Source organism: Bison bison, unplaced genomic scaffold (genome assembly GCF_000754665.1).
Source record: "Bison bison bison isolate TAMUID 2011002044 unplaced genomic scaffold, Bison_UMD1.0 scf7180017864215, whole genome shotgun sequence".
In the NCBI taxonomy this organism is placed as follows: Eukaryota; Metazoa; Chordata; class Mammalia; order Artiodactyla; family Bovidae; genus Bison; species Bison bison.
Genome location: NW_011494787.1, coordinates 12320371 through 12338252, shown reverse-complemented (window position 1 = coordinate 12338252; position 17882 = coordinate 12320371). Strand labels below are relative to the sequence as shown.

General features: G+C 34.5%; 1 protein-coding gene across 5 annotated transcripts in view; it reads left to right on the top strand.

The window, feature by feature from the left end:
- Nucleotides 1-17882, top strand: part of GOLGB1 (golgin B1) — a 76610-nt gene that overhangs the window by 19548 nt on the left and 39180 nt on the right. For 3 of the 5 annotated variants that reach the window (XM_010845406.1, XM_010845403.1, XM_010845404.1), the window contains exons 7-11: nucleotides 2029-2151; nucleotides 3252-3365; nucleotides 4413-4815; nucleotides 5865-5980; nucleotides 16788-16902. In XM_010845406.1, coding sequence (XP_010843708.1) covers nucleotides 2029-2151; nucleotides 3252-3365; nucleotides 4413-4815; nucleotides 5865-5980; nucleotides 16788-16902 — 871 coding nt within the window. The remainder of the gene's footprint in view (nucleotides 1-2028; nucleotides 2152-3251; nucleotides 3366-4412; nucleotides 4816-5864; nucleotides 5981-16787; nucleotides 16903-17882) is intronic. The other 2 variants (XM_010845405.1, XM_010845407.1) reach the window with 2 other exon arrangements.

Sequence of the window (17882 nt, the reverse complement as noted above, 5' to 3'; positions counted from 1 at the left end):
ACCAGTAGTTATTTTCTGCTACTGTTTGAACTGCCATTCTCAATTCTTTCTATTTTTCTGAATTTCCCATTTGACCACTCACTCTTATATTTTTCCTTTGATAATGCTCGAATGACTCAAGAAACGTTTTTTTCCCCTCAAGTGCCCTTGCACAATAAGTGCATTATCCACTGGGTGTTTGGTGTTTATTGATAACTTGTAGTATTAGTGGCACTGTCTATGGATGACCTGCTGCTGCTGCTAAGTCTCTTCAGTCGTGCCTGACTCTGTGCGACCCCATAGACGGCAGCCCACCAGGCTCCCCCGTACCTGGGATTCTCCAGGCAAGAACACTGGAGTGGGTTGCCATTTCCTTCTCCATTGCATGAAAATGAAAAGTGAAAGTGAAGTCGCTCAGTCTCGTCTGACTCGTATCGACCCCATGGACTACAGCCTACCAGGCTCCTCCATCCATGGGATTTTCCAGGCAAGAGTACTGGAGTGGGGTACCATTGCCTTCTCTGATGGATGACCTACTACTGTGTATAAATTTAAAATTGGATATTCTAAGATCTTAAGTTTTGTGTATTAGCTTTTATCATGTCCTTTTTTGTATACATTATATGATGTAGGATGGGGAAATACAGAATATTTTTACCGAGTGGCTTACTACATGGAAAGCCAAGGTGTATGGGTATACACACACACACACACACACACACACACAAATGTATTAACTGATCCATCATAATATAAGCCATTCAGAATGTTCAGAGCAAGCAGCAATACAAAGTATTTTGTGAGGTGAAAGAGGTTACTGTGCATATGACAACCAAGGAATCTTACATGGAAGACTCAGGATTTAAGTAAAACAATGATGGATAGATAATATAGTTTCAACAGGGTGGGGAAAGGGTATTCCAATTGTGGGGAATGGTGTGAGCAAAGTCTCAGGAAAAAGAACATGGTACATTTATAGGAAAGGCTGTGTAGATATGTTTGGCTAATGAAGGACTCCAGTGCCTATATATTTGAAACACAGGATTTCAAATTTATAGTGACATCAAAATTCAGATAATGGTGGAAACCAACAAAATTCTGTAAAGCAATTATCCTTCAATTAAAAAATAAATAAATAAAAGATACAGTAGAGGAAAAAAAACATATGAAGATTTTTTTTCTTCCTGCCTTAGAAGGAGAGCCAAGTTTCGTTCAAAGTGTCACAAATCGAACAGTCAACAGTAATTGAAGGACCAGTGCAAAATGGGCAAGTGAAGAGCTGGTTGACATGCTCAGCCACAGATCTTAAGGAAGTGAATAAGCGTGTGCGCACACACACAGACACAGACAAACACACACACAAAACCTAAGAATGAAACAAAAACACTGATACCGAGCAACTCACAACCAGTCAGTTTATTTCCATTTCATTCAGTCACAAATGAGGCTAATCTAAAATCCTGCAAGTAATGACAGTTGAAAATAGCTGTCTGGAGAGGCAGTGTGGATTGGATGGAAGTATACCAAGTTCTTTGGTAGAAGCAATTCTCTGAAAATAAGACCTGAAAGAAAAATTTGTATTTCCAGTTGTAGAGAATCTTGAGTAGAAGATAACATTATTTTGAGGTTTATAGGGCATGAGAATTTCATTGAAAGTTTTTGACCACAAGTGTGATATTCAGTGAATTGTCTAGGGCTTAACAGGAATCTAACTTTGTATGTTTAATATTCTAACCTCCTTAGATCTTTTAAAAATGTACCTCTTGTATATTTAAACACTGTCTTAACCATGCAAATACAGTTTTTATTCAAAATTTATATTTAAGCTGACTTCTGAATTTAATGGCAGGCTTTCTCTCACATTTTGAAGTTACCGTCAGGCCTAGCTCTCTTCCAAAAATCTCATCCTTTGACATTCAAAATTTAATCTGAAATATCTATTGTCCTATCAGTTCTCAGTGTCTGTGTTTGGAGAATAGTCTGTGAGTTTTGTTTGTGTGATAATTCTGGGAGTGTAACTTGTATAGTTTCTCTGGTGTGTGTCTTCAGTTGAGTTCCATGCAGCAGGTGGTCCGAGAGAAAGATGCCCGCTTTGAGACTCAGGTTCGTCTTCATGAAGATGAGCTTCTTCAGTTAGTAACCCAGGCAGATGTGGAAACAGAGATGCAACAGGTGTGTTGCTAAAACCTAGTAGAATGTTGTTTTGGTTAACATTTAATTATCACAGCCACTTTTCCATCCTTGCCCACTGCTCTTCACTTGGTGTGGGTTTGCTCATTAATTGCCTTCTTTTTGATATTCTTCTCTTCTGTTGCATATTAATTATTTATTTCCTTTACCTTCTCTCTTACCCCTCTAATCAGATTGTCAGTACTCAAAAGCTGAGTTTAACTGGCAAATGTGTGTGGTAGTCAGAAATTGGTTTTTCTTCTGTTTGCTCATTGTAGCTACCTTTGTACATTAGAAACCTGATCCAAAGCTTCAAATCAATGAAGTCAGTTTTAAACTTTAGAAAATTTAAAGAAAAAAAAGGAGTGATTTTGAAACCATAAAGCCTTTTATTAAATTGTTCTTTTTTTAAAAAAAATCATTGAGTAATTTCTGAAAATTGGCTTCATTGTTTTTAAGTTTGTCATCTACTAACTCAAAAGTATTTGTTTCTGTTTAATGTGTAAGGCAGTGTAGTACTCAGAAGCACTCCAGTGGTATTCTTCATGGTCGATCCACTTAATTGATTTTGAGTGAAAACTTCTTCCGTGTTCTAGACAGTCCTTCAGAGTACATCACTAAATAAAGTTTCAGAATACAGCACTTTTTAAAGTTGATTATTAATATATACATGTATTATTGACTTATTCATTCAACAAATGTTTATCAAGTGCATGTCCCATGCATGAAACTAGAAGAGAAATGGTTCTTGCCTGTAGAAGATGTTCTCATAGGTGAGTAGGATATATGTGTACCTACATTATTTAGGTACAGGATCTTGATTATATAATTTAAAAGTGGATATGTGTAATAAATATCTAATTATTAAAAAGGCTCCCTAATTCGGGGACTTGCTTGTGTCAGTTTGGTTGTTGGTGCTCTGGAGAAGACATTTTGGAGATTCTTTGTTGCTGCTGGTTGGGGAGAATGGCAATGTCTGATTCTTTAACTTGTCATCCCTAACATCCAAAAATCTCAGGACACAAGTCTACCTGACATTTTGAAAGTAATCAGGTAATGATGCTCATGTGTTAGCACATTGTATCTGAATGTTTCCTTCTCAGAAATTAAGGGTGCTACAGAGGAAGCTTGAGGAGCATGAAGAAGCCTTGCTGGGCCGCACTCAGGTTGTGGACCTGCTGCAGCAGGAGCTGACCGCTGCTGAACAGAGAAACCAGGTACTGCCTTGTGATCTCTGTTGCCTGCCTCGGGAGCATTCATTTCCAATTTAGTTTGCCAGGGAGCAGGCATAAAATCCTATTAGAAGCCTTCAGAGAATTAATGCCATTTATTCATTCTATCAACAAATTCCCTGTGCGTAATTGGTGGTGATACTATGATGAGCAAAATACTCAGCAAAATACAGTTCTTTCCCTCATGAAACTTATATTTTAAATCTTTTATTGTTGCTCTTTTCCTTTGTGATTTTAGGTCTAGGATCCTAGTTCCTTTAGAATGTATTGTTTTCCTTTGAAAGTCCATATTCTGTGCGTGTTCATCTGGGTCCTGCATGCTGCTGGAGAAAGTCATCTCCTTTCTTCTTTTCAACTCTCTTTGAGAACGACTGTCTTTGTTGCATAGAAACATGTTCTCGTATCTCCAGTCCTAACAACCCCTGACCTTGAGTCCCCTCCCTGGCTATCATCACACAATCTGGTTCAAATCCCAGTTGTGCTACTTATTAGATAGGTACTGTAGAAATATTTACATATGTGTGACTTTATGGTAAATTTCCCTTGTCTGTTTCTTTTAATACCTAATAAGTATCTCTTTTGGCCTCTAATATTTTGTATTATACTGATCTGTTTAAGTGTGATGCTCCCACTAAACGCTGAGTTCCTTGAGGGCATGGACTGGATCCATTTATTCATTCATTTATTCAGTATTTATTGAGTACCAGGTACTTAGTATGCCATATATTATGCTAGGTGCTGGAGAACAATGATAAAACAGGCAAAGTCCATTCACTTATTGAACTAATTTTGTATTGGGAGATATGCATGTGAAAAAATAATGACACTGTATATATATACATACACACACACACACACACACACACATACACACTATTGTCAAAAGTATCAAGAAGCAACAGAGGACTTTTATGCAATTGGAAGTTTGGTCCTGAGTGTCTAGGCCCAGGCTTCACCTAGAAAGGGCTCTTCACTATGCTTATTGAAATGCAAGAATGAATTTATGGTTCATGAGGCTTTTTTTTTCCTTAGATTCTCTGTCAGCAATTACAACAGATGGAAGCTGAGCTGAGCACTTTAAGGAACACTATAGAAACAGAAAGACAAGAGTCCAAGGTTCTGATGGAAAAGATGGAACTAGAAGTGGCAGAGAGAAAACTATCTTTCCATAACCTGCAGGAAGAAATGCATCATCTTCTGGAACAGCTTGAACAAGCAGGTCAAGCCCAGGCTGAACTGCAGTCCCGGCACAGTGCTTTGGAACAGAAGCATAATGCAGAAATGGAAGAGAAGACCTCTCACATTTTGAGCCTTCGAAAATCTGAGCAAGAGCTGCAGTCTGCCTGTGATGCCCTCAAGGATCAAAATTCAAAACTTCTGCAAGATAAAAATGAACAGGCAGCTCATTCAGCCCAGGTCATTCAGCAGCTGGAAGGTCAGTATCTGAGTGCTTTTGAAGCCCACTTGTGTAGCACCTCAGTAGCTCCTACTTTAAAATTTCAGATATCTCTTAATGACATCATTTGCTTGTTAAACCAAGGAATCTATAGAAGGATTAAGAAAGGTGTCTCTTCTGAACCCTTTGTTGCATTTCTCCCATCTCTAACTGAAGTTATAACCTGACCTAATATTATAATTATCATTATAGTACTAAAAACTATTGATAGTAATGTGTCAAATTTTAAAATATGCTATGTGATGCATAACTGTGGTCTAAAGGGTTCATTAACTGAAATGAGTAGGATTTGAATTAGTTTGTGAAAAACTCAAGCCAAATCTAGTTGCAAAGGTAGGGAGACTAAATTATATGGAGTCAGCCTTACTTCTAAAGATGGATCTGAATGCTTTTCTTATAGGTGAAAATTTCTTTTTAAAGAAAATTTTTATCCTTTAAGGAGATTTAAGGAAAACTTATTTTTTAAATATGTTATTATTAAAGTATTAATAATACATGATTCTGATTTACTTTAATTCTAATAGATTGGCATACAGGAAAGATTTTAGAAAACATTAAATTGAAGATCTGTGTTGAAGAAAGCTGAACATTAACCAAAAAGCCTTGCAGGGCATTATGTGGGGACAGTGTGTTACCTGAGCATGCTGTTCTCTTAACTGAACCATGCTGATGTTCAAAACTGTGCGATAGAATCTCAGTAGGATTTTTAATGCTTATGTGGAGACTAAAAAAAATAAAAAACATGTAGGGCATTTTCAAGGGAGAAAGGAAAAATGACTTTTTAAAAATATACCTAAACCTGTTTTATTTTGCCTATGAAGGAGGCTTACTGAGCTGTCCTTTGGTCCTTGAGAGTAATTAAACAGTTTATAAAAATGTTGTCAGGTGAAATATGCTGGCATTATATTTTAATTAAGATAATTGAACCAGAATAAACAGCATATGGTCTACCCTTGGAAGACAATAACTCATTAAGTTTTGGATGTAAGCCAAAGATCATTTCAACCTACTGATTTTCTTTTCTGTAGATCAACTCCAGCAAAAATCTGAAGAAATTAACCAATTTCTAAATAAGCCAACGTTGCTAAAACATGAAATAGCATCTCAGACTTGTTCGCCAGATGTTTCTCATGAGGGCACACAGGTAATTACATGTGTACTTTTTATGAATAAGATCTGTTTGTCTTTGCTGTATGTGTACTTGGGTGTTCTAATAGAATTTATTCCAGAAAGCAGTATAAGCCTTCTGTCTTTTCTGCCTGATAAAATCCTTTTTTTTTGGGAGGTAATTCCATTTGAAAGGAATCCTGAAAAGTGTCCCAAAATGAATAATGAGGAAAAAATAGATAGTGAACACCATGACCTCAGAAGATTTTCTAATTTTAAAGTCTTAATATGTTGTATTAGAGATAAGTCATTAATTTTAATCTTATAATCAGTTTTCCCAGTCAGGAGTACAATTTTGCTTTTGGTAGGCTGAGATTTGATCAGTTTTTCAGTATACAATTTAGTCCAACCAAACTTAAGTCTTTGGTTAAAATCATAATGCTCACATTAATCAGCCAATGGTAAAAAGTTTAATTGCCTATTTAAACTGCCTTCTTTAAAAATCTCTGGGAAGCTATGTTTTAATTGCCAGAAGCTGCTTATTAAGCTTGAATATCAGAGCAAGGAAAGTTAGTTTGATGACTTAGTTAGCTAGTGTCAAGCTGGGATAACTAGCTTAATTCATCTCCATTATAAGATTATACCCTTCCAAACTGACAGATACAATGGTCAGCAGAGTACCGCAGTCCCTGGGCAGTACTTTACACTGACAAAAATGTTTGTTTCCTGGTTTTTGCCATCTAGGCTTTCCAGTCTCTTCTATTCTCCCATTCTCAACTTTTTGCTCTTATGTTTTGTTAAGACATTTTTCAGCAACTCTAAAACATTCAAAGAATTTTATAGTGAACACTTGCATACCTACCACATAGATTTTATCAATATTTACTATATTTGCATTTATTCATCTGCCAATTCATCTGAATTTTTTATGTTTCACAGTAAGTTGTAGACATTAGTATATTTTTCTCTAAATATTTCAGCACTTTGAGTAGATTTTAATATTTATGTATAGTTCTTTTTCTTTGAAGCATGATTTATAAAACACAAAATGTACAAGTATTAAATGTGCCATTCATTGAGTTCTTTCAAATGCATTACTCAAATCCCTATCAAGACATATCACCTTAAACAGTACCCTTTTGCAATCAACCCCATTACTCGCCTCCAGAGATGAACCAGTGTTCTGTTTTTTCACCTTAGATTAATTTTCCATTTTTATAGCCTATTAATATAATCATATATTTGTATTCTTTTGTATAAAGCTTCTTTCACTCAGCATATTTTGAGATTCATTTATGTTATTGCATATATCATAATTGATTCTTTGCTGAGAAGTATTTCATTTTATGAACGTAGCATTTTCTTTTTGCATGATTGTGCTATAATTTCCTTTTGATAGATACTTGGCTTTGGCTGTTATGAATTAAGCTGCTGTAGACATTCTTGTACAAGTATTTGTGTGGACATATGTTTTCATTCATCTTCGTCAAGTGGTAGTTGAGGAATCTCTGGGCCATAGAGTAGGAATGCATTTAGCTTTATAGGGAAATGCTGGATCTTTTGCCAAAGTGTTTATAATATTTATGTGTGTGCTCAGTTGTGTCCAACTCTGCGATCCCATGGACTGTAGCCTGCTCAGCTAGGCTCTTCTGTCCATGGGGTTTTTCCCAGCAAAAATGCTGGTGTGGTTTGCTGTTTCTTCTTCGAGGGAATCTTCCCAACCCAGGAATCGAACCCATGTCTCCTGCATTGGCAGGTGAATTCTTTACCACTGAGAACCTTCTTGCCTAATATATATGAGAGTTCCAATGGCTCTACATCTTCTCTAAGATTTTGTATTGTCAATTTAAAAATTTTAGTCATTCTAATGGGTATGTATTGGTAGGTCGTTGGAATTTCAATTTGCTTTTCTCTGATGACAAATGATGTTGAACATGTTCTTCTGAGATTCTTGGACATTTATATTTCTTGTTTTGGTGAAGTATCTTTTCAAGTTATTTCCTCATTTTGAAAATTGAGATTTTTTTTTTAACCTATTTGTCAAGTTGTAGTAATTCTTTATGCATCCTAAATGCCAATTTATTATCAAGCATGTTTGGTGAATATTTTCTCCCATGCTGTGGCTTGCTTTTTACTTGTTTTCTTCATGATGCCCTTTAATTAGCAGTCATTTGCAGTTTTGATAAAGTCTATTATTTATCAGTTTTTTTTCTTCTGGTTATAATTTTCTATGTCCTGTCTGTGAAATCTTTGCTTAACTGTAAGTTATGAACATACTTATTTATGTCTGAACATACTCTCTTATATTTTCTTCCACAAGCCATATAGTTCTAGCTTTCAGAGTTAAGTCTCTGAACCTCAAATTTTGTATGTGGTGTAAGACAAAGAATCGAGGTTGATTTTTTTTCCTATATGGATATCCAGTTGTTTCAGCACCATTTCTTAGAAATACTTTACTTTCCCCATTAGATTGCTTTGGTAACTTTGTTGAAAGCAAATTTATGAGCTTTCTGTTCTATTGATCTGTCATTTCTTATGCCTCTATCACATTGTTTTCATTACTGTAATTTTGAATCAAGTAGTATAAATCTTCTGACTTTGTTCTTCTTTTTAAGATTGCTTTGATTATTCCAGGTGCTTTACATTTCCACAGAAATTGTACAGTCAACTTTCTCAAATTCTATTTGAAAAAAAACTGGATGGGATTTTGAATTAGCATTGTGTCAAATCTATAAATCAGTTTAGAGAGAACTGACATCTTAATACTACTGAACTTTTCAATCCAGGAGTATAGTATCTCTCTTCACTTACTAAGATCTTTATTTTTTTTAATTTAAATTTTATTTTTAATTGTTGAATATTTACAATGTTGTGATTGTTTTTGCCATTCAGCAACATTAATCAGCCATAGGTATACATCTGTTCCCTCCCTTTTGTAGCCCTCTCCCACCTCTCTGCCCTTCCCACCCCTCTAGGTTTTCACAGAACACCGGCTTTGGGTTCCCTGCATCATATAGCAAACTCCCACTGGCTGCTTTACATATGGTGATGTGTATGTTTCAATGCCATTCTCTCAAATCATGCCGCCCTCTCCTTCCTCCACTGTGTCCAAAAGTCTGTTCTAGATGTGTGTGTCTCCTTTGCTGCCCTGCAAGTAGGCTTATCAGTACTGTCCTTCTAGATTCTATATATTTGCGTTAATATACAGTATTTGTCTTTTTCTTTGACTTACTAGAGTCTTTATAATAGGCTGTAGGTTCATCCACCTCATTAGAACTGACTCAAACGTGTTCCTTTTTATAGCAGACTAATAATATTCCATTGTGTATATGTACCACAACTTCCTTATCCATTCATCTGTCTATGGACATCTAGGTTGCTTTCATGTCCTAGCTATTGTAACTAGTACTGCTATGAACATAGGGGTATGTGTCTTTTTCAGTTATGGTTTCCTCAGAATATAATCTCAGTCATGGGACTGCTGGGTCATCTGGTAGTTTTACTCCTAGTTTTTTAAGGACTCTCCATACTGTTCTCCATAGTGGCTATATCAATTTGCATTCCCACAAACAGTGTAAGTGGGTTCCCTTCTCTCTGCACCCTGTCCAGCATTTATTGTTTGTAGACTTTGATGATTGCCATTCTGACCACTGTGAGATGATACCTCATTGTAGTTTTGATTTGCATTTCTCTAATAATGTATGCTATTGAGCATCTTTAATGTCTCTCAGCACTGGTTTGGAGGAGTTATGCATGTTTTAGAATTTATTCTGAAATAGTTCATATTTTTTAATGGTGTTGTAGATGAAATTTATTCTCTTTTCATTTTCCAATTGTTTGTTGCTTGTATGTAAGTATACAATTGAATTTTGCTTATGTGAACTTGATATTTATTGTATTAGTTCTGGACTCTTTGTAGATTCCTTAGGATTTCCTGCATAAACAGTCATGTCATCTGCAAATTAAGACAAGTTTACCCCTTTCTAATCTTTATGCCTTTATTTCTTTTTCATTCAATGGCTAGGACATTCACAACATTGTTTAATAAAAGTGGTAATATTGGGCCTTCTGGCATTTTTCCTGATCTTAGGGGAAAGTATCCCATATCTTACCATCAGCTGTGGTGCTAGCCTTAAGTCTTCAGTGAATGTTCTTTATCAGATTGAGGTTGTTCCCCTCAATTCCTAGTTTGGTAAAAATTGGTATTAGATTTTCCCAAATGCCTTATCTGCATTTATTGAAATGACCACATGGGTTTTCTTCTTTATTCTGTTAATGTAGTATAGTACTTTAATTTTTGAATATTAAACCAACCTAGTATTGTTAGGATAAACCTGACTTGGTCATAAAATATTACACTTTTTATTTATTACTGAATTTGATTTAATACTATTTTGTGGAGCATTTTTCTATATGTACTTATAAAGGGTTTTAGTCATGAAGGTTTTCCTCTGTTTGTAGTGCTTTGTCAGATTTTGGTATTAGAGTTAATATGGCATCAAAAACACAGGTTGGCAAATGTTCCCTTCTATTTTCTGGGAGTTTTTGTAAAATGGGTATTATTTCTCAAGAGTTTGAAAGAATTCACCATGGAAACCATCTGGGTCTGGAATTGACAATGAATTTCTTCTGCAGATATGAGACTAATAAGATTTTCTTTTTCATCTTGTACCAGTTGGATTTTTGTTTTGTTTTTATCTATTTCATTGAAAATGTCAAATTTTTGTTATAATGTTGGTTGCAGTATTCTCTTTTTATCTTTTTAATGCTTGTATACCCTCTGTAGTGATACCCACCTCTACCCCAATCCCTATTACTGTTTTTTTAGATTAAGATATAATTAACATATAACATTGTAGAAATTTAAGGTATCCAACTTGTTGATTTGATACATGTATATCTTTCAACAGAGTTACCACCATAGCATTAGTGAATACCTCCACCATGATACATAATTATCAGTTCTTTTCTGTGGTGAAAACATTTAAGATCTAGTCTCTTAGCAACTTTGAAATGTGTAACACATTATTGTTAATTATAATCAGAATGCTGGGCATTAGATCTTCGAAACTTGTTCATCTTCTAACTGCAAATTTCTACTGTTTGATTTGTGCTTCATTTTCTTGATCAGACTAAACTAGAAATTGACTTTTTAAAACAATATTGTCAAAGAACCAACTTTTTTTTTTTTTTCCAAGGAACCAACTTTTAACCTTGTTATGTTTCTTTGTTACTGGTCTGTTTTCACTTTTATTGTTTTTTGATCCTTGGTATTTCTTTCTGTTTATTTGGTTTTACTTTTCTTTTTCTACCTTCTTAAGGTATAACTTTATATCAAACACTTCAGATCTTTTCTCATTTAAACATTTAAAGGATACAGTTCCCTTTTAAGCACATGGTTTGATATGTTGTGTTTGTATCATTCAGTTTTTGAAGCATTTTCGAATTCTCCTTGTGATTTCATCTTTGATCATGGATTATTTAGAAGTGTGTTGTTTAATTATCCAGATATTTGGTTTTATTTATAGATATTATTATTATTGCTTTCTAATTTAATTTCATTATGATCAGATAACATGTTCTATATTATTTCAGTTCTCTGAAATTTATAGAGACTTGTTTTCTGACACTGCTTATGGTCTGTCTTGGTGAATATAGCTTGTGTGTGTTTGTATGTGTTCCAAGTCACTTCAGTCATGTCTGACTCTGCGATCCCATAGACTGCAGCCTGCCAGGCTCCTCTGTTCATGGGATTTTCAAGGCAAGAACACTGGAGTGGGTTGCCATTCCCTTCTGGGGATCTTCTCAACCCAAAGATTGATGCTGAGTCTCCTGCATTGCAGGCAGATTCTTTACCATCAGAGCTACCAGGGAAGCTATACAATATAATATTGTATAAACATCATTTAAATCATAGTATTATTTAGGTTATCTTTGTTTTGACTGATTTTTGTCTAGTTGTTAAAACTAGACTAATTTTTTTAACATTTGACAAAATTTAATATCTGTTCTGAATAAGTTCTTAACAAATTAAACATAGACAAATGTGTCTCAATGTAATAAAGGCCATATATGACAAGTCCAGAGCTAACAATCAGGTTCAATGGTGAAAGGCTGAAAGATTTTCCTCTTAGATCAGAAACAAGACAAAGGTGCCTACTCTTACCACTACTCTTCAACATAGTAATTCAACATAGTAATGGAAGTCCTTGGAAGATCTGGAATGGCCAAGGATTCCAGAGAAAGAACAAAGAAGGAGGCATAAAATTCTGGAGTTCTTTTCAATTCTGTGTTTCAGAGATTTGGAGAGGGAATGAATGATGGAGATGGCTATTTTCTCTGCAAAGTCTGGAGCCTTCTATGGGGAAAACTACCTGGAGGCTTTTTCAACTCAATTCTGGAGCCAGGAGTAGGATGACTTGAGTTGGCTGACAGAGTCACATGCCCTTCTCTTGTGGCTTGGCTGGTATTTTGATTTCTATTTCTTGATTGAAATGATTGTATTTCTTCAGAAGAAATGGTTATTTCTTCTTGTATACAGAAGGTTATGAGATTCCTTAAGTTCGAGAGATCGGAAATCCAAAATCAGTTTCACTGGCCAGAAATCACAATGTCGGTTGGGCTGCAAAGGAGGCTTTAGGGAAGAATTAATGTACTTACTTTTTCCAGTGACTAGGGCTGTATTTCTTACATCCCATGGTTTCTGGTTGTTCTTCCATCTTTAACACCAGAAGTCTAGCATCTCATCTCAGTTATCAGGTTACCTTCCAACCCTCTCATCCTCAGCATATAATATATTGTTAAGTTTTGCTTTTTTGCTTCTTCCCATAAGCTTTGCTTTGTCATTGGAGTGTTGAGTTGATTCAGTATAATTACTGATATGAATGATTTGTCTTTCATTTATGCCATCTTGGGCTTTTTTTTCCTTCTGCTTTCTATTCCTGTCTTCTTCTATTTGATAAAGTTTTTTGAATTTTATTTTTACTTATATATTGACTTACTTTCCTTTTAAACAGCTGTATTATAGGTATAATTGACATATGATAATCTGCATACTTTTAAAGTGTAAAACTTAATAAGTGTTGATGTATGCATGAAGCCATCACACTATTAAGAAAATGAACATATTCATCACCCCCAAAGTTTCTCATGATCCCTTTTAATTTTTCTCTTACATCTCCCACCAATCAAGTAACCACTGATCTTCTTTCTGTCATTTTAGTTTGTATTTTTTAGAATTTTTAATACATTTTATGTGCTTTTTTTTTCTTGACTCCTCACTGAGCATACTTATTCTGGTATTTATCCTATTGTATGCACCAAGAGTTCATTCCTTTGTATTGTTGAGAATATTGTATATATCACAGTTTGGTTATCTGTTTACTTGTTGATGGGCAGATTTGGATTATTGAAAGTTTTGGACTGTTACAAATAAAGCTTCTATGGATATTCTTTTATAAATCTTTGTTTGGACCTGTGCTTTCTTTACTCTCAGTAAATACCTAGAAGTGAAGTGTCTGTATCATATGAGAGATTTTAAGACAGACATTGCCAGACAGTTTTCCAAAGTGGTTATTACCATTTTCTATCCCTATCAGCAGTGTTTGAGAGTTCTGGGTATAAATCTCACCTGGTAGTTATGTATTATCCTTATACTTTCTTGGATTCAGTTGCTAAAATTTTGCTTTAAAGTTTTACATCTGTGTTTATGATGAATATTTGTCTGTCTGTAATTTTCTGTAATATCTTTTCCTGGGTTTGCTCTATGTGTAAACCTGGCCTTTTAGAATAAATTGGGAAGTATTCTTTCCTTTTCACTTCTTTGGAATGATTTTGTATAGACTTGGTGTTATTTTTTCCTTAAATGTTTTGTGAAAATTCATCAATGAAGCTGTCTAGTCTTGAAGTTTTCTTTGTGGAAGCATTTGTCTGTATAGATTCTGTTTGTTTCATAACTGTTTGGCTGTTTAGGTTATCTATTTGTTCTGGAGTGAGCTTTGGTATTTTAATATCTTTGAGGAGATTTGTCCATATTAAGTGTCAAATTTATAGGCAAAAAGTTATTCATAGTAGTCTCTAATTATTCTTTTAGCATATATAGAATCTGTAGTGACATTACCTCTTCCATTTCTGATATTAGTAATTTGTGTTTTCTTTCTTACACAGGTAAGACTGTCCAGAGGTTTATTAATTTTTAGTAATCTCAAAACCAGCTTTAACTTCATTGATTCTGTCTTGTTCTCTATTTTCTGTTTTATTGATTTCTCCTTTGATCTTCATTATTTCCTTTCTTCTGTTTACTTTAGACTTGATTTCCGCATTTCTTAGCTTCTTAAGGTGAAAGCCAAGGCCATTACTTTGAGACCTTTCTTATTTCTAATATAGGCATTTTGCATTAAAAATTCCCCCCTAAAATCTACTGTAGTAGCATCCCACAAGTTTGGTTGTATTTTCATCTTCACTCAGTCAAAGATACTAATTTCCCTTTTAATTTCTTCTTTGCCCCCTGGGTTACTTAGTTTCTAAATATTTGGGGGTGATACATCTAGAGGTCTTTCTGTTATTGATTTTTATTTTAATTCTATTGTGGTCAGAGCACATACTTTATATGACTTGACTCTTAGAATTGATCGAGACTTGTTTTATGGCCCAGAATATTGTTTATTTTGGTTAATGTTGCATATGTACTTGAAAATAGTCTGCTGTTGTTGGCTTGAATGTTTTATAAATGTCGATCATGTGAAGTTAGTACTATATTTTTGCTGCTTTTCTGCCTGTTTGTTTTCCCAATTATTGAAAGGAGTATTGAAATCTCATAGTTGTGGATTTATTTACGGTTCTATCAATGTTTGCATCATATATTTTCAAGCTGTGTTATTGGGGGCGTAAACATTTAGGATGTTTATGTCTTCTTGATTATCAAGTGACCCATCGATATTATGAAATGATCTTCTTTATCCTTGGTAACATTCTTTGCTGTGAAATGTACTTTTGTCTGATATTAATATAGTTATTCTACTTTTTTGAGGAATATTAGCATGGTGTATCTTTTTTCACTCTTTAACTTATTTTTGTCTTTATATTTAAAGCTTATATGAAGCGTAGAGTTTGAATCTACTTCTTATCCAATCTGTCAACCTCTGCCCTTTACTTGGAGTGTTCAGACCATTTTCTTTAATGTTGCCATTGATACCATTTTAAGTCTCTCACCTTGCTATTTGTTTTCCATTTTTCCAACTTTTTGCCTTTTACTTTTTTACTTTTCCTTCCTTTAAAAAAATTGATTGAATATTTTTTACGATTCTGTTTTTCTCACTTTTCAGCTTATTAGCTATAATTCTTTATTTTGTTATAATAGTGACTGCATTAGGGATTATGCTGCTATTGCTTAGTCGCTTCAGTCATGTCCAACTCTTTGCGACTCTACAGTCTGTAGCCCTCCAGGCTCCTCTGTCTATGGGATTCTCTAGGCAAGAGTACTAGAGTGGATTGCTATGACCTCCTCCAGGGGATCTTCCCAACCCAAGGATTGAACCCACATCTCTTATGTCTACCTGCATTGGCAGGCAGGTTCTTTATAACCTGGGAAGCCCATTAGGGATTATAGTTGCATTTTAATCACAGTTAACCTGCATATAATATTGTGCTGCTTCATGTATAGAATAAAAACCTTACAATTGTATACTTGTATTTCTTCATTTTTGGGACTTAGTTATTATTTTACTTATGCATATGTTATAAACAAAAAAACAAAAACAAAAAAATATAACGTGTTATAAACAAAAATTTTTATTTTTGTTTAGTCAGTTATCTTTCAGGAGATTCAAATGATAAGAAAATAAATTTAAATTACCATTACAGTTACCATTTCTGGTGCTTTTCTTTAGGGTAGATCCAGAATTGGCAATCTCTGTAAGGAGTCAAATGATAAATATTGTAGGCCTTTAGGCCATAACTTTATTTGCAGAAACAGGTAGAAGGCTCTAAACTTTGCCAAACTCTGGTGTAGTTTCTTATTTCCATCTTGTGTCATTTTCCTTCTGCCCAAAGGACTTCCTTTACTGTGTGTGTGTGCCCTCTTGAGCACACAAGTCTGCTGGTAAGGGCTTCTTATAGCTCTTGTGTATTTGAAGAAATCTTTATCACTCTGTTGTTTTTAATCTAAAAGCTAACTGTAGAATTTTATATTGATAGGTTTTTTTCTTTTGATACTTTAAGGCTATTACTGCACTCTTTTTTCTTGCATTTTGTTTCTTGGTAAGAAATCTACTGTCATTTTTGTCTCTTTTTTTTATTTCCAGATTGCTTTTAGGATTTTATCACTGGTTTTGAACACTTTGGTTATAATGTGCCTTCACATAGTTTTCTTCACGTTTCTTGTGCTTGGAATTTGCCTTTTAAATCTGTGTTTATAGTTTGCTTCAATCTGGAAATTTTTCTGCCATTAATTAATCCAATATTTTTTCTGACCTCTCTCTTCCTTTGAAGACTCCATTTATTACACATACTAGATTACTTGAAGTTTTTCCAGAACTCATAATGTGCTTTTAATTTTTTGAATTCTGAAAATTTTCTTTCGTGTGTAATAGACTTGGAAAATCCAGGCTTTGGTCTTAAATTCAGAAGCCAGTGAACTAGAAATTTGTGTGAAAGATTTCATCTTTCTATCTTCAGATGAAAAGCATTGCTTTAAAGATTACCTAGGCAGATAAGTAGATGCTATTTTTAAAGTATTTTCAAGGCTGGAGAACTTTTAGAACACAAAAATGCCAGAGGCTGTCTGGACATTAGTATGAGAGTTTTGCACTGGAGAATCATTAATTTGTTGTCTTTCTACAATTTAGGCAGTCACTGAAGAGAGTATTGCCTTTTTGCAGAAGAGAGTGGTAGAACTAGAGAATGAAAAGGGAGCCTTGCTCCTTAATTCTGTAGAGCTGGAGGAGCTGAAAGCTGAGAATGGTACGTATAAATGAAAACCATAATTCTCTGACCTCTTAACCAACAACTTTTATCACTGTATATGTATAACATGTAGATTCAATGATATTAAAGATCTTAGCACAGCTGATAGTTATTGAAGTTAGGATTAATACACATTAAACAATTTGAACACAATACCAGTGTTTACATAAGTATAACATTTTGCAGTATGGGCTTTAAATGCTGCAGGAGATCTGTATTATATTCATTTTGGAGTGGCCAAGGAATCGTCTCAGATGTATGGCTCGAATAGGACCTTAATAAGACAATGACTTTTTAAATAGGTAAAATAGAGAAAGAACTTTTCCAGTAACAAATTTGTGGGATGAGGTAACAGAGATCAGTATAAGTAAAGATTTAGAGGTAGAAACCATTTTGTTTTTTGCTCATGCTATAGACTGCTTAGAACCTTATCCTTTTTCTCTAGCCTGGCTATTTCTTGAACTCATCTTTCAGGCCTCAATGAGGGCATTAACTTTTTGAGAAGTTGGTCCTAATCTCCCAAAGTTGGATTAATGATTTTTGTGCTTCTAAAATTCATTTTCAAGGGCAGGGGTCATTTTTTTTTTTTCATCTTTTGCTTTACCCTTTACCAGAAACTAGAATAGTACCTAGCAAATGAGTGACTGCTGAATAAAGTTTTGTTGGATTGAACTAAATTTAGCGCTTTATTCTATTGAACTATGTGTGAACAGTTAGTAAGAATGAAGATATACTTCCTTCCTTTTGTCACCTGCTTCACAAGGACCTTATAGCTTTAGTAACTTGTAGTTAATAATGCTTCACTTATCTAATTTATCCTGGAGTAACTGACTACTGTGCTTTAAGAGTGAGAATGAATACCAAGTAAAGTTCATACAATTTCCTAAAGTCTATACCAAAATTTCCAACTTAACCATTGTACAGTTCCACTTAGCTATAAACTAAGGTATATAGGGATCATATACCTTTATTAGACT